The sequence below is a fragment of the Daucus carota genome, chromosome 3 (genome assembly GCF_001625215.2).
Source record: "Daucus carota subsp. sativus chromosome 3, DH1 v3.0, whole genome shotgun sequence".
NCBI classification, from domain to species: Eukaryota; Viridiplantae; Streptophyta; class Magnoliopsida; order Apiales; family Apiaceae; genus Daucus; species Daucus carota.
Genome location: NC_030383.2, coordinates 51,693,355 through 51,718,837, shown reverse-complemented (window position 1 = coordinate 51,718,837; position 25,483 = coordinate 51,693,355). Strand labels below are relative to the sequence as shown.

General features: G+C 33.4%; 3 protein-coding genes and 1 long non-coding RNA gene across 5 annotated transcripts; 3 read left to right on the top strand and 1 right to left on the bottom strand.

The window, feature by feature from the left end:
• The first annotated feature begins 309 nt into the window (after positions 1–309).
• LOC135151571 (uncharacterized) lies at positions 310–732 on the top strand. Its single transcript, XM_064090115.1, has one exon. The coding sequence runs from the start codon at positions 310–312 to the stop codon at positions 730–732; it is 423 nt and encodes a 140-aa protein (XP_063946185.1).
• Positions 733–6,257: 5,525 nt separating this feature from the next.
• LOC108214986 (uncharacterized) lies at positions 6,258–14,923 on the top strand. 2 transcript variants are annotated; one of them, XM_017387273.2, is made up of 7 exons: positions 6,258–6,695; positions 8,842–9,657; positions 9,964–10,316; positions 11,183–11,394; positions 13,651–13,907; positions 14,018–14,196; positions 14,330–14,923. In XM_017387273.2, exons 1-7 carry the CDS (start codon positions 6,458–6,460, stop codon positions 14,411–14,413), a joined length of 2,139 nt encoding a protein of 712 aa, XP_017242762.1. In that variant the 5' UTR covers positions 6,258–6,457; the 3' UTR covers positions 14,414–14,923. The 2 variants fall into 2 exon arrangements, with proteins under 2 accessions (XP_017242762.1, XP_063945387.1); XM_064089317.1 differs by lacking the exon at positions 14,330–14,923 and having other exon boundaries at positions 6,314–6,695; positions 14,018–14,202.
• Positions 14,924–17,207: 2,284 nt separating this feature from the next.
• Positions 17,208–23,503, top strand: LOC108210920 (uncharacterized). Its single transcript, XR_010290008.1, has 3 exons — positions 17,208–17,368; positions 21,584–21,660; positions 22,751–23,503. It is a non-coding gene; the product is annotated as an uncharacterized LOC108210920 (long non-coding RNA).
• A 184-nt stretch (positions 23,504–23,687) lies between these two features.
• Positions 23,688–24,711, bottom strand: LOC108213262 (gibberellin-regulated protein 9). Its single transcript, XM_017385038.2, has 4 exons — positions 24,535–24,711; positions 24,404–24,451; positions 24,266–24,326; positions 23,688–24,064 (listed from the first exon to the last, which is right to left on the bottom strand). Exons 1-4 carry the CDS (start codon positions 24,577–24,579, stop codon positions 23,883–23,885), a joined length of 336 nt encoding a protein of 111 aa, XP_017240527.1. The 5' UTR covers positions 24,580–24,711; the 3' UTR covers positions 23,688–23,882.
• Between the last annotated feature and the right edge of the window lie 772 nt (positions 24,712–25,483).

Genomic DNA, 25,483 nt, shown 5'->3' with positions numbered 1-25,483 from the left:
TTGAGACTCTTATTTCTCTTGAATCTTATGTTAGAACAACAATCGACAAGATTTATGCTATAGCAGTTTATTGAAAATAAAAGAACAATCAAGAATTAGTATTTTATCAAAATTAAATTTTCATAGTTTCAGATGCTATAACTAATTAAAAATAAATTTTAAACTGCATTTTTTTTAAGATATTATAAATGTATGAACTAATGGATCACTTACAAGTGTGTGAGATATTGCTTAGACACTCAAGTGACAACATCTATTCTCATATGCGATTGGCTGTAAACTTTCCTAGAATGTAACTAGTCAAACTAAATGTTAGGTTTTAAAAGCAATCTGTTCTTTGATTGTCAATTTGCTGTTGAATGTTGGCGTCATGTGGGCTTATGGTATGATTGGAGTGAAGTCGAGAATGCTCATGATTGGCTCTTAGAGAAGATCAGCTCTGCACCTGCGGAGGAAGTAACAAAGATTTGTATTATTCTGTGGGGGGTGTGGTTTTGGCGTAATAAGAAAGTGTGGGAGGGAAAAGTTGTTACCCCTGCTTATGCGATGGATAGCAGCTTTAAGATGTACTCAGAATGGTTGGAAGCCAAGAAAAAACATGTGTTCAGTCCCCCTCAGCGTAGATTAGAAGTGCAGATGACTGAGAGTAAATGGCAAATTCCAGAACCAGGAGCCTATAAAGTCAACGTAGACGCCTCTGTTTTTCCGAATGCTCAGACCTTTTCTGTATGAATGATAATGAGGGACCATTTGGGCTCGTTTGTTGCTTGTAAGGTTGCGTGTTTTCCCATGGTTGAGACTGTTTTTGAGGCTGAGATGGTAGGGATTAGGGAGGCTCTGTCATGGATTAAGGAAGGACAATTCAGTAGTACACAGGTGTTGGTGGAATCAGACTCGTTACTTAGTGTCAAAGCTATCTTGGAAGACAAGATGAACCTACTGGAGGTGGGTGAGGTGGTAGAAGAGTGTAAACAGGAACTCCAGAGCTTGTCATCGGTTTCTGTTCGTTTCATTCGGAAAGATGCTAACAGGGTAGCTCATGTTATTGCTAGAATCTCGTGTTTAGCTAATTCCAATATTGTTTTCACGTCTCCTCCTACGTGTTTGTTGGAGGCTCTCTCTTTTGATTGTTTAAGTTGAATGCAATTTGTTTGGTTTCAAAAAAAAAAAAAAGCAACCTAGATACATTTTACCTTAATGCTATATTCTCTCTTTGATGTGGAATCATTGTGCTCTTGAGAAGATAACCTTTGTGTTGTAAATTTTTTTAGCAATTGTTGTAGTCTTGTAGGTCCGTCCAAATTACAAATCACATGTGACTTGACATGGATTAATATTAGTGATAACATAAAATAAATTTGAACATCTAATTTTTTAATTATTTTTAATATGATTAGATGATTGGTTAATCGATGTAAAATATAAAGAATATAACAGTAGGAATATGATGTTTCTTGATTATTAGTTAAACACTTAATATAATTTTGTATAAGTAAATGTTATTAATCAACGAATAACATAATATATGTAGTAATTATTAATCAGGTAACTCATCAACAGATGAGGATCTTGTAACAAGTTTAGTACTTTTTATGTTAACAATTGATAGAATAATTGATCAACGAATGCAGCTTCTGTTCAATTAATAGATATGAAATTTGGATAACAAACTATAAATATTCGAAGTCATGTAAATTACTTCAATGAAGTGAATATCAAAGGATAAATTCAAGCTATCAATCGATGAAGAACAATGATCCATCAACTACTATCAAGATAAATCAACGACTAGTGAAAGTTGAGCTATCAACTGCGAATTTGTGAATAAGCTATCATCGGCTACTCAAATGACTCATCAACGGCTGTTTTAAAGCTTAGCGGTTGACAACAACACGGTTAAATTTGAGAAGAATCACATGGGTTGATCAGAAAAGTGTATAGAACAACTTGAAAGCCAAGACAAATTTTTGACTTAGAAATATTTTGAAGAACTCGAAGCTTTTTATTTCTACTCTTGCAAATCTGGAAGGTTCAAGAATGTAATTAGTCGCAAGTCAAATATTTCGAAAGATGAAGAACTCAAAGGAATGCACATGGTAGTTGTCCTTACTAAATTTAGTAACATAGAACATGCTTTGTATAGAAGAATTATCAATTTAGGATATATAACTGAATTAGATCACTTTTATTATGTGTATTTTTTTAGAAGAGAATTTGTTAGCAATTGTGAGGCTAAATCTTATTCTTTCAGTTGTTTGCAGTTATGTTCAACAACATAGAAGTTCTTCGATTCATAAAAACCTCCTAGGTTGAAAACAATCCTACCTGATTTTAGAAGAGATTTTTCTATTAATTCTCTGTTTTTATTTTCAGATTTTAAATTAGAAATATTTTGAAAATTTATATATTGTATTCAACCACCTTTCACTGTCTATCTTGTAGTTGGATTGCGAATAATATTTAAAACATAAATTAGGTTTTTATTCAAGAAGTAATTAGGTTTTAGACATATATGGCACATTTTATTACTCTGTGACTAAGGATGAGGTGGTCAAGAAGATAACCATAAAGGCTGGACAAGAAAAAGAACAATGGATGTATTTTGTATGCACCTCCTGCTATGAAACTGTTTTTAAAAAAGATCTAGATTTATTTTTGTAGCTCATGTCAGAGAATTGTTCTAGAACCAAACAAAAAGTAATTTTAAGAGTTGTTTTAATTATTATAGTCAAACTGTTAGTATCTTACATAATTACAAAAATTCGATATATGATGAAGGTTCATCATTGAATTAACTGGATCAGATGAAACTGGAGACATAAGGCTTAGATTGAAAGACAAAGCCTTTAGAAGATTGCTGGAAGGAACATGCTTTGATGTGGAGGCTGAGGTATTCTATTTATAAGAATTAATAATATGTCTTATCATCACTAATTTGTTAATCTATTTAATTTCGTATTCTTTTTATATGCTTCCAGCACTTAAACTTTCCACGAGAATTTAAAGTTATAATAGGTCAAAGATACACTATAAAGCTTCAAATCAGTAACGACAACATAGAGAAGAAAAATTATCTATTCATTGATGCTGACATCTACCCAGGATTTCAATATGAGGAACCTAAAATTCAACGGAATTATCAGGCGGAACAAAGTGAATGCTATACAACACAGTTTAACAATGAAAACATTAATTATGTTAATATTATTTATACTGTTTTTTATATATTAAGAATAAATCTTAATGTCATTAACAGCCATCATCATCCGACCATCTTGATGAGCTTTCGCAATTAGACTACAACGAAAACTAACAGTAATGACCTAAGGTATACTAAATTTGAATATAATTAGATCAATAGATGTTCTTATTTAATGATTATCTAATATTGATTAAAGTTTTTCAAAATATTATATGTGAAGAAGATAAGTCAACTCAAAACAATCCCAACAACTTAATTTGATGGTTTATTTATGTCAGTGATTTCTACTACGGAAACTCTGTAAGATAAGAATTATTGCTTTACTATTTCAAACTGTACTTCCTCTAAATAGTCGTTCATGACCATATTAAACATATTCATTACATAACGACAATCTCAGCAGATTGAAGTTAAAATGAGAAAAACAGTTTGAACGACAGGAATAGTTAAGCATCAACATCATAAACTACATTGACAAATTGAAAACAAACTACATCCTCTTAATAACCTGGACAATGAATTGTCTTATGTTCTTTTCCTTCATGCTGAAAACACACACATCCTCAACTTCAAGTTTTAATGCATCCTTGATCTCTATCCAACCATCATGGATTGTTGGACGTTTGTAGTCATCCCTTTTCTTAATAGCCAATGTCCAGCACCTCTTACCTTTGAAAACTCTTATGATTTCATTCTTACCCCAAAAATCAGTCAATCCTTTGAACAAACGAGGAATGTCCAGTGATATTCCAAACATTGATGTTAACAAATAAAATCCATGGGAGAGAATAAGATCAAGGGCTTATGCATTTAAAAGTAAGGAATAACTTTACCATTCTGTGGGCGTATTTCAACATGTGAAACGGTTTTATCTCAGTTTCAAAGCAGGTACATTGGTCGGATCATAAGTGATAACATTGGAGTGTTTACAGAAGTTCCAACTAGAAACGTAATTTACAATAATTAAAGTAAAGTATATTTAAGTGATTCATATTACAAGAACAAGACAAAACTAATGACATATATACCATCTTCCCCAGTCTCAGCAGATTGGAGTCCTTTATTCATTGATAGATCAATGATATTGATCTTGAAAGTATGTTCACCATTATAATTAAACACCAGGACTTGAACTTCACGTAAGTAAAGCTTAGAAAGTCGGAACAAACTAGCGGGTTTACATTCATGCCGCATGACAGTATCAAGGAATCGAGTCCCATTATTCAAAATGTATCCCATTGTCGGTGGAATAGCCTTACCAGAACCAGATGTAAAAGGCAATGGTACAACCTAAACATTGGGAAAAGTAATTACTATAACAATCAGGATAATCGAGTATCATTATTCAAAATGAGTTAGTCTATAGTTGAAGTAAGACTATACTAACCACTTCATCAACAGTTTCCTGCCCACAACTAAGAAAATACAGAATCTTCAGTCATCCATCATGCTTAACAACTAAATAGACCGATAAACAATGAAAACTGATCTATTTAGTAATCAAAGCATAAAAATAAATCAAGGTAAAAAGTAAAATACCTTCTTCAGTAAGACCCGAATTAATAGATGGAGGAATTAGTTGATAGTTGATCTCTATAAAATCAGCTCTGATAATGAAAACTTTGAAGTTGTACATGCTCACATACTCGAACAATGATGTCTGGCCTCTTTTCAAACCAAATTCTCGATAAAACTTACGCACACCTTTAAGCACACCCTCATCATTGTCATATCCAACCTAAACGCTGAAACCATTACGGAAGAACAACTGTACAACCGTAGGAAAATTCTATACTTTCGCCCAAAGCAACGGTGTAATCCGTTAAAAAAAGAAAAAACAAATTCTCAAATAAGGCCAAATCAAATGGAATACTTCCATGCAACCAAGATTAATGACATAACTTACCAATTCATTGTCAACCAACTCTGATTCTCTGAGAAATTTGACGAATTTAGGAGTAATATCCATGGTTTCGGTCACTTTCTTCACTACCATTACATGCAACCAAGAACAAATTCAAATATAAATTAAAAATACAGGTAAAACAAATTGAAGCATGGAATAAAAATCAAGAACTGAAAAAGTATAACAAGTTTGGAAGGTTAGAGTCTTATAAGAGAAGGTTAAGAGATGAAGATTTGAAGATTACTAAGTCTGGGGTTATCACAGCGGGTTAAATTGTCAAATGGATTGTAATGGCCAACCAACAATAATATATTTTAATTACCAAATAAAATGTAAATAAAATTTTAAACTACCGTACACAAGTTATTGTAGTTATAAGATGACCGTTATTTTAACATAACATAAATTTTAAACAATGAAAAATTCGTTAGTTACTATTAAATAAAATATTTGTGTCAATATTTAATAAACAAATATATATGATATCATACTAAAAATAAAATTTTTTTTTAGGAGAAAAAATAAAACTTTTGCATTAAGCTATCAAAATGTACTTTTCAGCCAATAATATTTTAAAATTCTATCAAGGATTTCATATAATTTTATGTTGTGTTTTGAAAAAAAATAAATTAAGTTTAGACTGTTATGCACATTTTTTTCACGCGAAGGAAAATTGGTATTAAATTTATTATATCAACTATCAGTTGTTAAATTTATGATATAAAATTTACGTAACCATAATCAAAAAATTATGCTTAGAAAGGGATTTTTGTACTCACAAATCATGCGAAGAGTGCAAAAGATTTCTAGTTTGTAATATTTCCGGTTGAAACAACATGTTTGTGAAATTGATTTTGATAATTATCATAATGATGATTTGTGGTCAAGTGATTATAATATTATAAAATAGAAATTATGTTTATAATTATTTAGTTTCACATATTTAATAATTAAATTCAAAAATTATGATTAGTCGTGCCGGTTTCCAACCTTTTTCTAAATCATATTAAAATATATATAATATATAATTTTATGAATTATATTTCAATTCATTATTCATTAATGAACAAAAACAATTAAAAGAATCACATGTCAAACTCTAAAAGATCTCAAAAAGTTAAAATAAAATAAATTTGGTTAATCGACGACGAACAAAATAAATGAGAAAAAGAAGAAACAAATTTAAAATCCGTGATATCATCTTGTTGAATCTTGATGAGTTGTTGAAGAGCTGCGATCCCAATTACAAAGATTATTATTGAGCTATACATACAGAAAACAACCTATAGATACAGCTAGCCTATACGTATTCATCTAGATGAACTGTAACAAGACAATGTAGAAGAAAGATGGCTCAGCACAGGCAATCTGGTTCGGATAGAGATAGGGTTTGGAGTAGGAACGGTGGATACGATCAGGTTTCCATCGGGATTCGTGCTGGGAATCAACAGCACAAGCAGTCGCGACTTTATCGCCGAGGTTTTCGCGGTCGCAAGATCTCAATTAGTGCCCTAGCTGTTGCTCTCACTCTCGCTCTTGCTTTTGTTGTCTCTGTTTTGGCTTTTGTGTATCTCTCTGCTGATAAAGGTTTCTCGATTTTTCCGATCCGCTTTGATTAATTTTACTTCGTTTTTGTACAAATCTTGTTATATATGATCACTTGAGTTAGTTTAGAATTTCAATTGGAATATGAAAATTGGGATGATATGATTAATCGATTAGTTACATATTTTACTCGATCGTGACTAGTTTTACAGGATTATGTTTAACAAATAACAAGAACTTAAATTACTATGTACTTCTTTCTGTATTGTTTGTTAATAATCCACATTCACCACACATTATGGGAAATCACATCATTATCTCCTTGTTCTGTTTAATTAGCATTTGCTATGGAATTAAGTGTTATCGAGGCAATTTTTTGTGTGGAATGTTTTGGGGAGTTATTTGTGTTTGCTGTAAAATTAACGACTCCTACTTCAAGTAGAGGTTTCAAATAATGTAAAAGACTGTTTTGTTAGGTCACATCCTTGAGTTGTTTTCCTAAACTTAAATTAAAAGGAACAAGTAGAAAAACTATTACTAAACTTGTACCATGGTTCTTTACTACTTTGTTTTTGAAAGTAGTTAATGCTTATAGGGATACCAAAAATAGATAAACTAACTCGTTTTATCCAAGAAAGTCGGTACCTTCAATATTTTATTGTTGTTTTTGATATCTAGCTCAATCTTCCAACTAGGTATATTGCTTCTATATCTAGCCAAATCACTTTGCTCTGAAGTCTGGATTCATTTTGGTCTATACAATTTTTATCACAGAGAATTTGTTAGTAGGTATTCTACTGGTGATATTGATATACCCGAGCTACAAAATGCTAGTGCTTATACTTGGCAGTCTTCCTATTTACCTATCTGGTGGTTTATAGTGCAGATTTTTTTATAGCACATCTGTACCTTGTCGGCGGTCATTATAAGAGTACTGGTTATTTCATGCGACTTTTTTTATGCTTGTGCCATAGTTTGTTTTGAGTTTTAATCTGATGTCATATTAAATTTTTTCCTGGACATTTGGGTAGAGGGATAATGGTTGTATCAAGAATTCAAATATCAGATTAGGTAAAATGTTTTCTTGGATTGCATAAGTTCTTTCTGTGAATCGGTATTCACATTGAGAATGAGTGTACCAAAATTCTAACTCATTCATCATAACTAAGTAAACACTTATTTGCTCCATGTTATTTTCTTGGGCATATATGCTGCAGACAACATCTTGATGCCCTGTTTTACCACGATTTCAACCTGGCACGTTATGAAATACTTCCAAGTATTTTACATATTGAGGTATATTTGTGTGACACTATTTTAAAGATGAACTGGTTAGCGTAATACTTAGGCAATGAATTGCTACTTTGACCCTCTTCTGGAGACTCAAATCATTACATATGACAATCATTATTACTATTATTTCATTCGCATAGCCAAACTAGCTATTTACTTGATATTAATCTGCCGGGGTGGGAGAACTAAATAGTTATTCTGCTTAAGGTATATGGCGGGTTATGTGTTGTGCCCTTCTCTATTAGCATTTATTTAACAAGTTCACCCTTATTCTGCCAAATATGTTTACAACTCGATATATGTGCAAGAATTATATCTAAAGGCTAAATTATATTGTTCTGATGGGGAAAGCAAACAAAAATTAATAATAGTTAGGATTTTGTTGTATTTATGGAAAGACTTGAACACAAGTCTAGGTTCTAAACAAAAATATATCATTAGAAATTTTAGGCAATCGTGTGAATTTAGAAAATTAGTATTAGTTTAGGATCTGTGTTAGCATTCTGGAATATTTTTCTTTCTTCTCAAGTAGACGAGGTCTTATTTTTAACATAATAAAAGTATTGTACTTCCTTACAAATGTAGGACTTGATGTGGTTGAATTATATCTTTATGTAATTGTAGATTGTGGTCCATTACATATTTTCTCCTTTCTGCAGTTAGAAAGCCGAGGGAAACTGTTTTTATGCGCTTGAAGTACCTTGTTTCATCCTTATCTTTTTAATTGTGTAATAGTTTCATCATCTTTATCGTTAAATTTTGTAATTTTTAATTTTAATCCTGTTCTGTTTCATGTCACTCACACTGTGTGTCATCCAATATATAAGACATCATTAACATGAAACTGTTGTTGCTATAATTTTATGGCTGACCCTGCTATATACTTTCTGTTCAGGAATAAATGATTATACTGTTCCAGATGATGGTGTGGTAAATGATACAGATTTTCTTACAAATGTAACACGGACTGACAGACTGAAGGTTCTAGAATTTGGCCAGGGTTCAGTAACTCATGGCCGCGATTCACGGTATTGGGACAAGGATGATAGAAGAAGGGATGAAGACTATGACGAGGAGGCAGTGGAGCATTCTACTGTGGGTGTTCAGGATGGGTCCACAGGTAATGTTCGTAAAGGGATGAACAGTGACAAGAAGTCTTCGTTTGCTGAACTGCGCAAGGTTACTGATCATAAAGGCATTGGTTTATATAATGAAGCTGGTCGTAATGAACTAAAAATGTATGAAGCTGAGTATGAAGCTTCTTTGAAAAGCGTCAAGGGATTAAAAAGTGAAGGCGAGAATACAAATCAGCTATCAAATGATGCAGCTAATGGCATCCATACCGAGGAAGTCGATGCTGATGATGAGTATGATGATGGTATTGATTTACATGATTCAAGATCTGAAGATTATGAATATAATGATCTTGGACAGGGGGAGAATTATAAAGTACCAATATCTCGTGGTGTAGATCCTAGAGGGTCTTCTAGTGTAGGAGATTCTGAAAAAAAGAGGCAGATGATAGAGAAGGATGTAGAAGAGTCTTCATCCAATGTATCTGAAGAAAATTCTTCTTTAAGCTCTCTAAACTCGGATAAACTCAAGGTTAGTTCCAGGCATGTCAGTGTTATTGGCAATCAATATTCAAAAAGGTCTAGTTCTGAAAAGCGATCAGGTTCCAAGAAGAAGACAAAACGGCACAAATTTTCTGGTAAATTTCTGCACATTAATTTCGTCCATCTTTGAGTCATATGAAGATGTCTTAATAATTTAGTTTTATAGTTACTCCATGATAATTACGCAATAAAATTTTCTATTTTATTGAGATTCTGTATGTTACAGATGTCAAACTATCTTGGCCTCAAACAAGTAAGAGACAAAAGTAAAACAGTTGATTCTAGAAAATCACACTATTGAGTTCAAAAGTGTAATAACATTTTTTGTGGTAGAATAGTTCTAAAAATTCTGCTGGCTTGGAAGATAATAATGTAAATGCTGGGGATATTATTTTAATCAGGTTCCTGTGAGATGAAGATATCAAATTCTACTTCACAATTAGTAGAGCCCCTACAAAGTAAAAAGTTCTCCCGATTTTCATTGCAATATCGAGAAACTGAAGAGAATATAAGTGGAGAACAGTGGTGGGAACCAAGATTTGCTGGGCATCAGAGTTTAAAAGAAAGGGAGGAATCATATGTCGCACAGGATCAGAAAATAAATTGTGGCTTTGTGAGAGGTCCACAGGGATCTCCTAGTACTGGATTCGACTTGGGAGAAGATGATTCAAAATACCTCAGCAGTTGCCACATTGCAGTCTCCTCATGCATCTTTGGAAATTCGGATCGTTTGAGAGTACCAACAGGCAAAACAGTATGGACATTAATCTTATGGCCTGTTTAGGAACTTAAATTTCATTTGAAATTCTGGATTTTATCAAATGACATGTTTGGATACACACAAAAAGTTGGATTTGAATTTCATCTGAAATCCAGGGCATTCAAATATTAGTATAAAGCTGAGAATTTAAAATGACACCTCAAACTATGTCATTTGAAATCCAAAATTTGAAATGAAGTACATGTTCCCAAAAGCAATCTTACTGAATTTTGATTGTCTTCTACTCTTTATCTTGTTCATGTGCGCTTTTGCTCCCTTGTGTCTCCCTTTTTTTGGAAGCAGACCAGTGTATACGTAGATAATATGCGTCGACTCAGAGTAGTTGATATATGTGGTCATTATAAAAGATATTTTAATAAAAAATATTAAGAATTGAGACGTGGCTAGACCTGATAGCCCTAGTCCGCGCTCCAATAAACTTTTAATTATTTGTAGTTTTACCATGACACGTTTCTCCTCTCAACGTTTACTCGAGGAGAACTTAAAAGTTGTAGTGTGTTACAGAGTCTTAGTTGGACAGTAGAACCTCTATGCAGTAATGTTCTTGGGACCAGAAAAAATACTAGTACTGTTTGAGGAATTTATTCCTAAAAGTAGGTTATATTTACGGAGCAATAGAGTTGGGGTCATAACTTCTTATTGTTGTAAGGAATTTATTCTTGTATAGAGTATTGCCACATTAGGTTCTACTGTATATTCCATGTGACAAGTTATTTGATTGCTGCACTTAAGTTATCCTCTTATATTGCTTCCAGGATTGTTATCTTCTTTCCTATTATTTATGCTTTGGATTTAGATGTTCATTTTTCTTCTCACATGCTATTCCAATTTTGCTATAGGTCTCTACACTGTCAAGGAAAAATGTCTGCTTTGTAATGTTTATGGATGAAATCACTCTGCACACCCTTTCTTCAGAAGGGCACAGGCCAGACACCACAGGGTTTATTGGTTTATGGAAGATTGTAATGGTGAAGAATCTGCCTTATACTGATATGCGTAGAGTTGGAAAGATACCAAAATTTTTGTCGCACCGTCTTTTTCCATCTGCAAGGTAAGCAAAATTAGTGAGATTATTGATTTCTGTTGCATTCTTTCCTTCTTTTTAACTTTTAAGCTGATTTTGCCTTTTTTACAACATGATGACAATTATTTTGCATGGAATGAAAAGCATACTGAACTAGTGTTATCCTCAACAATCATCTGACCATCTCTCAGTATTAGCAAGTTGAACTCGTCCTAAGCAATTCTAGCATTTGCTGTATACATGTATTTCACTCGATTCTGTTCAATATTAGACATTTTAATTGTTCAAACCTCACATCAGCTCTATGTGTGTGAAATATCATCACTCATATAAAATGGGAATATGCTGCATTTATTCTACTAGATTCTGTTGTGATAGATTGCCTGGTAATTAATTCTGGCATATATTTATGGTAGACGTGGAGATTAGGATATCTATTATAAGTTCTGTTTACAAGTGAGCCTTACCACCGGAATTATCGTAATTTATATTGTGGCGTAGAAGAAAGAAAATATTGAACAGAACAAGAAACAGTGTGCCACACAGCCACAGCGAGTGTAGCATACCCAGACTAAAATGTACAAGAATCCATCTATTAGTCCTCAAATCAACAGAATTCCTTCTTTAGAAAGTTGACAGTAAAGTAGGCCTGATATGGAAGTACGAATCTGTCAATTAGTGGCTTAATTAATTGTGATGAAATAATCTTTCAGTTGATGTACTGTAGGCATATCGCTGGTTATAATTTCATCCTATTATCATATATATCGCATGAAAAGATTTTCTCCAACTATAAAGCTCAGCCCTTTAGACATAATAGGTCTTAATATTTTTATCCAGACCCATCACCTAGGCACATAACTCAAATCAATGACATTTAACAACCATGATTATAGTGACTATGTTCTGATCCAGTATTTCTTGAATATAATACCCTGCTCAATAACTTGAGGTTTCTGATCCGCAGTTAGCACTGCCTTAAATAAATCTAAAAAATGGGCTTGTATCATTTTCATGTTAGGGGGGTCATAGCCGATTTCTTTGTTATTTTTTCCTTTTTTTGTCAGGATAACCGTATTTTGAAAATGCCAATAATATGTGATTCCCTCCACAGAAGAACTTTTGTTGTGTGAAATTAGAAATTTGCTAGTTGCGATCCCGGCTTCGCTTACGCAATTTGCACTTCTGATTTTTTGGATAGGGCCTCCCTCTTATCAGTTCTTTAAGCAGGGCTATACTTTCTTCATTATTGGTGAGAATTTTAAAATATAGAAAGACGAACAGGAGATGGCTTTCTTTGAAATACCTAGCATTGATGGTTTCCACTGAAATCTTTGTGTTTCAATTATCCTGTTGGCTGTTTTTGCTTGTGATTTATCATTCTGGTTTTTGTTAAAATTATCTTAAGACTGAGGTGACAATGTTAAAATAATCTTAAATGCTCTGATTATTCCTCATTTTCTGATTCCTCGTACATATTATGAATACAGTATCGCGGGGTTCTGGTTTTATGGGTACACCAAGGATAATCATTTTATTATAATTTGTAGAGACCAAATGAGTCTGTTGTTCTTCAAGGAATCTTTACTGTCCTAATTATGCAAGTTTAAGAAGAATGAATTAGGATACACCACTCACAAGTATGAGTCTGAAAAAATAAAGGAATTATAACCAGTGAAACTGATAGAATATTGAATAATGTAGATTGAGTCATTAGTTTGACAGGCAGAAACCTTTGTGCTGGTCAGCTTATTAATCGCTGTGGCCGACTTGAACACAAAAATCTTAATCTCTGTCTTTTAAGAAAATTAGACGGAAGGAATTACTGAACAAAAGAATGGATAGTTCTAGCCTAATAACCAAAAGTTCTTGGTTTGTTGCCGGCCTCATCTCTGTAGTCATACATGATTGACCTTTATTATTAGAGCAAGTCATTTGACATAACCAGTTGCTTGGAATACAATGATTTTCTTGGTTTTTCAAAGTCTTGCCATTTTACCTATATGTCACATACATCTATGCATTTCTTTTCTTGCCATGCCTGAACATAATGATATGCATGTGTGTGTGTGTTTGTGTGTGTGTGTCTTTAATTGGTCATTGAATAGAGCAGCTAGTATCAAGGTCATATGTATATAATTTGTAACATTGTCATGTGTATTTGGAACCAAAATGTCGATCACAATAATTTCGTGCAAAGTGTTAACATAGTGAATGTGATAGGCATATAGATTATTGACAAATGTGCATACATCTAAAAAATGTCATATGCAATCTTCTTAGGTATTCAATTTGGCTGGATAGCAAACTACGTCTGCAGCTTGATCCTATGCTCATTTTGGAGTACTTTCTATGGCGTAAAGGTCATGAATATGCCATCTCAAATCATTACGATCGCCACTGTGTGTGGGAAGAAGTGGCCCAAAATAAGAAGCTCAACAAGTTCAATCATACTATCATAGATGAACAGTTTTCATTTTACCAGGCTGATGGATTGAAAAGATTCAATGCATCAGATCCAGACAAACTTCTCCCTAGCAGTAAACCTTCTTATTGCACTTTTGTCATTATTATGTCGAATCTTGCTGTAATTTGTAGACTGTGATGTCCAGTTCATTGCTTACGTAAAATATTTACTGCTGCATTTCAGATGTTCCTGAAGGGTCTTTCATTGTAAGGGCACACACACCGATGTCAAACTTGTTCTCCTGTCTTTGGTTTAATGAAGTTGAGCGGTTTACTCCTCGTGATCAGTTGAGTTTTGCATACACATATCAGAAGCTGAGAAGGACGAATCCTAGCAAACCTTTCTATCTTAATATGTTCAAGGTGTGAATGCATTTCAGATGTTCCTAGGATTGCTTTCTATCCTACCAATCCTAGTAAATTAAATATTTTTGCTAGCAATGAATAGATTGGTCTAAGCTCCATAAAATTTTAACTATTTTGTAATGTGTTTTAGGACTGTGAGAGGCGGAGAATAGCAAAACTCTTCCGTCACAGGTCAGAAGAGAGCAAATATATTGCTGGTCATGCTACGGAGTAGAATATGCATTTTGTATTGCGCAGGTAGCTCATCCATTTTGTCACCATTTTATAGTTGGCCACACTCATACAGGTTGTTGCTTCAGGAAGATATCTTCTCTGAAGATCTTACATAATGCGCTGTTTGTAGAATGATGTTGTATATTACCATTCTACATGAAGATATACTGGGAAATGTACATTTCTCTTAGCAGGGGTTGATTGAGCAAGATCACTTGCCTGCTTCCATACTTTCAGCTTCGTGATTATAGTATCAATTCAATATTTCATTCTTTACCTAAGTTTCAAGGCATGGTAGAGGCAACCCAGTCCCACCACATCGATAGCTATCTGTTTTATATCCCATTATTTTATAGTTTCATTTTGTTCTTTGATAAATTTGTGGAGGGAATTTGTAAACCTGTACTATACAAGTGTATTTGTTGTTGTATAACATTAATCAAATCCCACTATTACATTTTGTGTTAGTTGGGCGGTGAAATGTGATTTTGAGACTTCTTAAAGAGTTAAATGGCAATCTTCTGTCTTGTTGTTGAATAAGGGTCCATTATGATATTTCTGTTTTGTTCAAGAGTAATATTAAAACTTAATAAGAATAATTTTTGATACATATGGGGAAGGGTTGTAAATTAGTTGAGCTGGTCGTTCAGAAACTCAACTCGGTAAGGAACTTGAGCTGGTCGTTAAGATTTGAAGTTGCACACTAAAAACATGTGGTGAATGGCAGTGGACAAGAAGTTGTTAGTTGATGACTTGATGGTGTAAACAGCATTTGGGAGTTGGACGCAGTAGGGCATTTGCTATTTCCTGTAGTTTTTGTTAAAGGCTAGTTTTAAGACTTTGGTTAACATTATACTATTAAAGTGATTTATCTTGTATCTAATAAACTTTTTTTTTAATACTTTTACAGTTGTACATTGCTACAAAACTATTTTCGGAACATCCCTCGGTTTTACAAAATTACTATCAAGCCAAACTTCCTCTTACTAATAAAATAAATTTTAATATCGTGTGCTCCTATCATTTAGACTAGTAGGAATGCGATCGAGCCGAACACCACTCTCGAGCTCGATCGAAAAGTTCGAGACTCGAGTTCGATCGAGCCTTTAATTTCAAGTTCGAAACTCGGCGCGTGAACAGTTTGATAGGCTTGAGTTCGGCTCGAAAGCTCAAATCGAGTCACCAAATATTGACAAAAACTCGAAATATGATCGGTTTGGCTCGAGTTCGATTCGATTAAATATATAAATGATAAATAAAATATTAAATATTTTTGTAAAAGTATTTTTATAATAAAAAAATTAAAAAATAGAAAAAGGCTCGTTAAGGCTCGCGAACCTTACGAGCCGAGTAATTCGAAGCTCGAGCTCGGTTCGATAAAACATTCAAATAGTTCGAGGTCAAGTTCGACTCGATTATTACCGAATCAAATTTGAATATTTTACGAGCCGAGTTTGAGTAGCTCACGAACAGTTTGGTTTGTTTACACCCCAACTCAGCACGTATATTATTAATTATTATTATTATTACTAGCCTTAAACCCGTGCAAAGCACGGGCGACTATATAATTTTGAATTTATTATATATAATTTAAATTGAAATATCATTTTATTAGTGTTTTAATATTGATGAATTGAAGCTTTATTCAATTATATTCACTCTTATAAATTTAGCTTTAACAATATTTTTTTTATTATAAATTATTAGTATAAATAATAATTTTTTTTTAATTTTTTAACTAAATATAAATTATATTTGAAACAATAATGATAGAGTGTTTATCTTGTAGTACATCACATGTGTTTGTAATTTAAACTTTATAAAACTGTTTAATGATGTAAGACAAGAGAACTCTACATGTTGGACTCTAGAGACTTCTAGTTATAACGGACATGACCATATCAAAATTTTGTACGACTACAAATTATACCCATGTTGGCTTATTATAGTATAGTAATTATAAAACTGTTTAATGATGTAAGACAAGAGAACTCTACATGTTGGACTCTAGAGACTTCTAGTTATAACGGACATGACCATACCAAAATTTTGTACGAATACAAATTATACCCATGTTGGCTTATTATAGTATAGTATAGATAGTATAGATAGTACTATAGATTAGTATCAGAGTCTGATACTACCGCACTAGGGTTAAAAATGGGGCGGGTTCGGGGCGGGGACTTCATTTCCCAGCCCCGCCCCACATAATTTTTTCCTGCCCCATCCCCGCCCCATTCCCCGCGGGGATTTATTTTTAATCCCCATCCCCGCCCCACCGGGGACTTAATATAATTTCGCCCCGCCCCGCCCCGCTTCTATAATATTACACCTTTAAATAATTATTTTAAAATTAATTAATTTTTTCTTCAGAATTTAATAAAAATATAAGAGACATGTATATTAAAAGCAAAAAACTAATTATAATAGAAATCAAAGAGACATGTTATACATTGTAAAATTATAGTTTTGTGTATTAAAAATAATAATATTAAATATAATAAATATATTATATTAAATATAATAAATATATTTTATTAAATATAATAAAAATATTATATTAAATATAATTATTTATTTATATTAAATATATGTGGGGCGGGGCGGGGAATCCCCGCGGGGATTCAACAAATACCATACTTGCCCCATATTTTGGCGGGGCAGAAAATCATTCCCCGTCACTGCCCCATTCCCCATATTAGCGGGGCGGATCTGCCCCATTCGGGGCGGGTTCCCCATTTTCCCCACCCCATTTTTAACCCTATACCGCACAACAGATATCCGGCCCATATATATCTAACCTGGCCCCACACTTGGATGGCCTTTGTAACCAATTAACGGCCAATGAATGAAGCTTCTTGTCATTTTTGTTCCTTACAATCCTTGACCCCTTTGTTGGTGTTGTTCAGTGGATTCAACGCTTGCTAATCCTCCTCGGAAAATCTTCCAATCCCAGGTACAATCTTTATTCCTTTTCTACCACTTTCTTGATTTAATAAGAAGCTGAATCTCATCGTTTATCTGTTATATCTATGCTGGGTTTTCGTGTTTTAGCTCATTTCTCTAACTGCCTTTTGCACTTCTGCTTATACTCATCCATTTCTGTTTTTTGGGTAATTTACTTTTTTTTATTTGCTAAGAACTTGCTTGTCTTTCAGATGAAAGAGACTTTGTTACTAAGATACATATAATAAGAAAATTACACGATCTAGATACCACTCTGCCAAAACCTTATGTGTTGTTTGGCCGGGGAAAATGCAATCTGATAAGTAGGAATAAACGAATACGTTGGACTTGGAACTCGGAAGTGATGGTTTGAAAGAAAACAAGTGAGTGGACTAGTACTTTTTTATTCTATTGAGTTTCTACTATATTAGTTCTTAATTTTTATGTGTGAGAGAAATATGTTAATGTATAAGTTTCCCCAAAGAGAGGAAGGTAAAGGCTTGAGTTAAAGGTAACTTCTAGGATTAGAAGCTTTCCTTCAGCGACAGAGTTCAATGAGGTGGTATCTTTGGTGTTCTCTTTATATATTCAGGAACTCCCTAAAAAAGACGCCCCTATAGCATTCACAGAGTTTGGATTTTTATAGTGCAAAGCAGAATTAGGATATAAAAGTTTTCTATTCAAATCTCCAATTCTGTTAGAGAGTGTTAAAAGTTGAGCTTAGCAGTTAGTTCTAGGCAAAAGCAAGCCAATGAATGTGGTGTGCTTGTTATTAGTTAGAAGTTCTGTTTCATGTGCTGTGGTAATGACATCTGATTTGTGATTCAATTCACGTTAATCATGTCATAATAACTGGAACCTGTATCAGTAAAACGGAGCTTGTCTGTATTTCTACAACTAATTGATATGCCAAATTTTACCACTCCTTGTTTAATATTACATTTATGTCAAGGATGGCAAAGATAACAATCTGGAGTAGCTCCATTTACATAACATTTTCATTTCCAGTATGTTGTACCGTTTATTTGTACGTTCATGAGATCATCATCACAGCTTCTCGAGATTTTTTTTATAGCGACAAGATCACGAGTTCACACTCTACTTTCTTATCATACTTAAAAAATTAAGTAAACTAATCAATAAAATTGAACATAGAGGTGAGTTCTGATGTCGCGGGGTCGCGCATATTTTAAATGCATTAGGTGATTACTATAATAGCCAACTGTTTCGGACATAAACTATTGTAATTTGACCTGATAACTTTGTGAGGAAATTTCATTTGCCTAAATTAGCTCAATAAAGCTATGAAATACTGGAAAAAGTCTTTTTTAAAGTTAGGATGATTAAAGTCAACAATGATGGTAACAGGAAACAGTTACATATAGTTATTATAATAGACTACAGATTTTAAAAGAAGAAGAAAAAGATAAATATGACAAGGTTTGAAATGATATGTTATCTACATATACGCTGAATAGAACAGTTGTTCTTCTCAAATCTTTATTCCTTTTCTACCACTTTCTCGATTCAACCCACCATTCTTATGTTAATTTAATAAGAAGCTGAATCTCATCGTTTATCTCTTATATCTATGCTGGGTGTTCGTGTTTTAGCTGATTTCTCTAACTGCCTTTTGCACTTCTGCTTATATTCATCCATTTCTGTTTTTTTGGAAAATTTACCCTTTTTTATTTGCTAAGCACTTGCTTGTTGTTCAGATGAAAGAGACTTTTTACTAAGATACATACAGTGAGAAAATCACACGATGCTAGATACCGCTTTGGCAAAACCTTATGTTGTGTTTGGTTAAGGAAATTGCAATATGATAAGTAGAAATAAATGAATACAATGGACTCGGAACTAGGAAGTGATGTTTTGAAAAAAAAGAAGTGAGTGGATGCATATTTTGTATGATGGGTTTTGATAAGAAAATATATAGCATTCCTTCTCAAGTTTGTCTAGTATCATTCCATTTCTTCCAAATTCATTCACCCCAACCAAACACAACATTACTCTAAATGGGATCTTATACTTCAAATCCCTTCACCTCACTCCCATGAATCATGATCTTACCAAGAAAAAACAAACATAATAATTGGCTACAAGGTGAGACTTTTGATGTTGAGATGTCAAAGACCTTTCTAGATACTATGTTTGTCCACCAACTCTACCAAAACCTACATAAGTAGTAGAAGGCGGTGTTGTAAAATGCGAAAATCAGACTTAATCGGTGAAGTCACGGAACAAGGATTAATCGGAGATTAATTGAATTGATCGGGGATTAATCAGATGATTAATTGAATAATCGGAGATTTAATTAGTTCGACGAGTTACGGAACAAGGATTAATCGGTGATTAATCGTGATTAATCACCAACTTTTATAACAGAGGTAGAAGGCACTAAATGATTGTATAATTTAACAAACCAAGATATTTAATGGGCTACAATAAGTTCACTTGTGGTATGTTGTCATATCTGAAACCTATATTGATGCCCAAAAGTTGAAAGTTGAATCAGTTTGATATACTAATGGCTAAATTCTATGAAAGAAATAGTCTTAACTTATATATGTTCAAGATTGAAATTACAATAGTAATTGGTTTCTTTTCTTGTAAAAAAATGATAATCTGACTCTTGTTATTCCTGTCCTAGTAGTGGATCAGATGCATGATATCTTATTTATCTAATTTGATGTGACATTAAATTTAAGACGAATGTGGAGGTTTTTATTAAAGGCCATATTGTGCGCAACAATTTTAAACATCCAGTATTAGATATAATTGTTTGAATAAACAATATGCTAGTAAGCCCTCCTAACACCTTGAAGTTTTAGCACTTAACATGGTATCAATCCTCAGCAGAGGACTCGAGTTTAACTCCGTGACACCCCAATATTCTCATAATTTATTACTGACACGAATGCATATTGTGCTCTAATAATTGTGTTAGAATATACAATATAATCCTGGTAACTCAATTTTGATCTCCTGCCACCCGGAATATTCTCATAATTTTTTATGGAGACGAAGGCATATGTATGCCATAAAGATGTGCGCATGTGATCTACTCTTTGACCCCAAATATGGGCTTTGGAGCGGGGGCGTGTCATGATCCTGGTAACACTAACACCACTTACTTGAGGTTACTGCTAACTTAATGAATAGGGCTTATATACACACTATATCTCAAAAAATGTGGACCTAATAAAATTTCTCTAAAACAACTTTTTGGTTGCCCGTAATCTTCTTAGATGTGTAGGGTACTAAGACTTGGCTTACAATATTGTCATGGTCAACAAAAATCTACTATAGCTTACTTTCAGTATGGTATGTTCGTGTGTAGATATTCACACATATCTTATATGTTTGTCATCAAAACGTTTTTTGCCAATGTGCATGATATTGCTGGTGATCTTTATTACTTGGACTCCTTGGTTTTATATTTTCCCTCTGTGCCCATGTCGACATGGATTCCATCTCATGTCCTTTAGTTAGTTGTCCGACATTCTATCCGGCTATAAAGATTGATCATGGACGAGATGGACATATGAGATGAAAAATGATGAAGAAAAGAGAAAGAGAACTCCTTAATATTGATGTAAATGAAAATTCTTAAGACAGTATTATGATAAACTAATTGTGGCGATTAAGTTATTATATATATTATGTGTTTTAGATATATGTAATGGGTTTTTATATATAATATATTGTGTAATTTTAAGGATATGTGTAATATATAATGTATATAATTTGTGTATATTAGCTGACAAGAATCAAGATATGCATAAATGATGAATAAATTAAAATTTAGCATTCAAATAACTAGCTGATAATATATGCATTTTACTTGATAATATCCATATATAAAGCAATGCCACCTTGTCTTGGTACCCATGCATGTCCAGATATGGATAGAATCCGTATCACCAACTTTTAGAAATCTTTAGTTTAAAACTTGTGTCTTTGTTGTGTCTGACACCTGTTATCGGAGTCCAAGCAACATTATCAGTGACAACACTGAATATTAAAAGTAGGTCATCCTGCACTAGGTAGCTGGAACTTTTAATTTCGAAGAAAACTTCTTGATCATGCCTTTGACCAAAATCTATGCATATCTTTAAATTATTTAATTGGGATTTAAAATTTTTATCTGCTATTGGATAATATTTGATTCTTTGATCATCTAGTCAGTTTTCGAGTCTTAACTCCTTTTTTTCACTTCTAGATTTCCCAGGGATGCTAGGACATTTACTAGCTCCACCCTTGCTTACTTTTAACTCTGGAACGCATCGCTTTTCATCTGTAAGTACTGTGGTTTTAATTAAGGAGATACTTTACAATTTCTATATTGGTATGAATGTTTATTGAAGTTGTGCTAGCATATTTCTACAATTTTATAGTTGTGCTAACTATAATATTGATGTATTTTATAGTTATAATAGTCTAGAAAGAGTACAAGACAGTCCGACTAAAATCTGATTATTGACACCCTTGAAAACACAACCTTAGGTAGTATTTGACAGACCACCCAGTCTCCAAACACACACACTCACTCTTATTGTTTACTTCAAACATATCAATGGCTTCATTATTTATAACTCCCAAAATCAAATCATAATCCTCAATTAAAGCTGATATGATGTTATTTTCACCAGTTCCCCCCTTTCAAAACCTTAACTGATGCACAAGTAATCGTTCAGATTTTGTAGCTCATTACTTATTATTGTGTTTATTATGTTGCCTCACACTCTTCCCACCCAACTTTTATATTTCTAGAAGATTAAGTTATCTAGGGGACAAGGGGTAATAGTTCTCGTTGATTTACAACTTGGTGTAGTATACAATTCTGATAATAATTACAACAGGGCACTAAAACTGTGTTTCTGTAAGCATAACAAAATTGCACTCATCTGTTGGGGACAAAAAGATTTAAATATTTTGGGAAACTAAACAAATATGATTGAACTAGAAAAGTTCCAACTTGTGTTGAGTCAAGTAGTATGCATACAGTTATAAGTAAATTAACCATGTGAATGTTTATTAGTAAATAGAATAGAAAATTAAAAGAAAGAACTGTATAAACAATTTTATTTAGTCAAACAAACTTGACATTGTTTATATGTACTGATGTAGAAGCAATTAAAGAAAAAAAAGAACACGACTGATAACTATTTTGAGTAAAAATCTAGAGAATTTGTTTACGTTGTCACGAGTATTGGTGATTGAACAAGTTTTGACATATCATCTGATTCTGACCATACTTAGTTACTTGCAAAGTTAGTAGTTAGTACATGAAGGTACTTGGTTGTTCGGTCCCAAAATAATTTAAAACTATCTTCTAATTTGAAAATATATCTTTTTATTTGTTTCATCTTTCCTCTTATCGTCTCAGACAAATTTTGTAGTGGCTGCACTGCACATAAGTTCATCGGATGTGAAGTTCTCTAGTGATGATATTTCCAGTCAGATTGGAGTGACCTGTACCTCGCTTTCATGTAGGAAATGGAAATTACATTCAACTACAAATGCCAGTAACTTGCACTTGGCGGATGAAGAGAGGAAAACATGGGACTCATGTAAGCAAGCTCTTTCTACATTTAATTTTAATATCAAAGAGGAAGATAAAATACTGGGAAAAGCATTTGGGTTTGTCCATTCACCATATTGGGGTGAAGATCGCAATAAAGAGGTACCTGAATATGATGTTGTAAATGGTATCTTAAATTATCTAAGGAGTTTAAATCTTTCGGACGAAGATCTTACAAAGCTACTCAAAAAGTTCCCAGAAGTTCTTGGATGTAGTCTTGAAGATGAGATAAAGAACAACGTGCAGGTCTTGGAGAAGCAGTGGGGAATTAAAGGGAAGTCTTTACGGAATCTTCTACTACGAAATCCGAAAGTATTGGGTTTTAATATTGACTGTAAAGGAGATTGCATGGCACAATGCACTCGTTGTTGGGTTCGATTCTAGTCCTATAGTCTATATAAATGTTTTTGTATCTGTTGATTAGTATATATTCCATCTTCTACTATAAAAGAAAAGCAGTATGTATGTTTAACAATTTAAGTTGAGAAGCGTTGAATAATGTAATACATATGCTCCAAAGTACCTTAAAGTTTATTAGCAGATGTTGGGTTTTAAGCACTTTCTCCCTCGGTGGTTTCAGTTTGCTTCGTTAGTTTGTTTGTTAAGTGGTCTGTTTTTGTGTAAACAAACTGTTCACAAATACGTATTAGATAATATATTACTCGTAATGTATTCTTAACATCTTAAGATTTTAGGAACGGGTTACACAATAAAAACAGGAAATAAAAAGATACATGGAATCTCAGATTGGAAAGAATATTTATTAAGCATTCAGGAACTAAAATGTGGAAGACTCAATTCAAAGTAGATACAGAGAACTTTTTGGCCAAAGTTAAAATACCCTGAACTTTATCCTCTCTCACACAAGAACATAGATATAAATAAAACAGGAACAGAGTTTTCTTTTTAATGGGAATAACAAACAGTATATAGGTGACTATGGGCACTTTGGCTGGTGATGATGAGTCTTGAGCTTGGCATAGCAGGGACAGACACTTTTGTTGCCATAAGTGCCAGGAGGGACGCAGTGGCATCTGGCACAACAAGTTTTGCATGCTCGATGACACACATTCTTCCTCGACGATTTTATGCATCTTCTTGCACACGCGTAGCTGCAATCTGTGTTAATAATCAAACACATCACGCAGACAAATTAGGATAACAAGATTGGTATTAATGTAAAGAAGAATTTGCCAGGGCATGTAATTTGTGTTAATAATCAGACACATCGCGCAAACACATTAGGATTACAAGATTGGTATTAATAGAGAAGAATTTGCCAGGGTCTAAACTGCTAAACTACAGAAGTTGTCCTCTTACTGATTTTCTTATGCATATAATGTTCCTTCAGAAGAGACGCTTCGATGTCTAAGTCATCCATCTGTAACAATAATAAATCAGAGATGTCAACATTCTTTCATCAACCTAAAATACCAAATAATTGATGTTGTAACTCACTTCAGAAGAATTATGGTCACCAGCCGGCTGAAGTGCTTCAGTAAAAACCTTGTAGAAAAACGTAACAAGTGTTAGGCAAGGCTAGATGGCACTATATCAAGAAATCAATGTGTGTGCGTGTGCACGCATACCTGCAGGAGAAGTAAGGCGACGAGGAAGAAGGCAAAACGCTTCATTTTGTGAGCTGAAGAATAATATTATGGCAATTTGATAAGGAAATAGTTTTATGTTGCAGAAATGGTTGGATGAGGAGAGTGCCTCTTTATAGAATGCTTTCCCTTAATATGTAATACATTTATTATTTGTGATATTGAGCTGTAATGGACTAAGTGTTAATGATTCACATGAAAGGATACCAACAAATTCACAGGTTTTGAGTTTGGTGCACTGCTAGCTTTTTTTCCTTTTCAAAGAGCATCAAGATAAGAGCATAACTTTTGGTTTTGGAAGCTTCCTAAGGTCACTCACATACTAGTACTAGTGCAATAGACACATACTACTGGTGCATCAAGTAAATTTTCAGAAAATACCATTATTTTTCTCAAATTATAGGGGTCGTTTGGGTTAGTTTAAAAAAAGTGTAAAGGAGTGGAGTAGAAATAAGAAGTACATTAATAATTATAAGTTATTAAAGTGTTTGGAAAAGAAGTAACTTCTTAAAATATTTCTTACATATTTTACACAAACGGGTCAAGAAAAATGGAAGTAAAAAGCAGGAGTTGCTTCAGTTGCCCAAACAGGGGCTATATATAAGGGCACTTCTATATTTTTATCAAGAATATATGAGGGTCAAGAAAAACGGAAGTAAAAAGTAGGAGTTGTTTAAAATTTTTAAACAAAAGAGTTACATTTTTATTATGTGGAACACATTTCTCGGTGCCACGGGCAGAAACACAGGCTCCTTCAATTTATTAACCACCCTGAACAACCTCTTTACGAAACTAACCACCCTTTTTTTCACTTCACAAAACTGACCACCCTAATTCAATCAAGCTATGGGCGAACATGTGCAAGCTTTTTTTTTTATGAAACCCCCTCTCAGGGGCGAACACTAAAACAAGGCTGCTTATATGTTCGCCC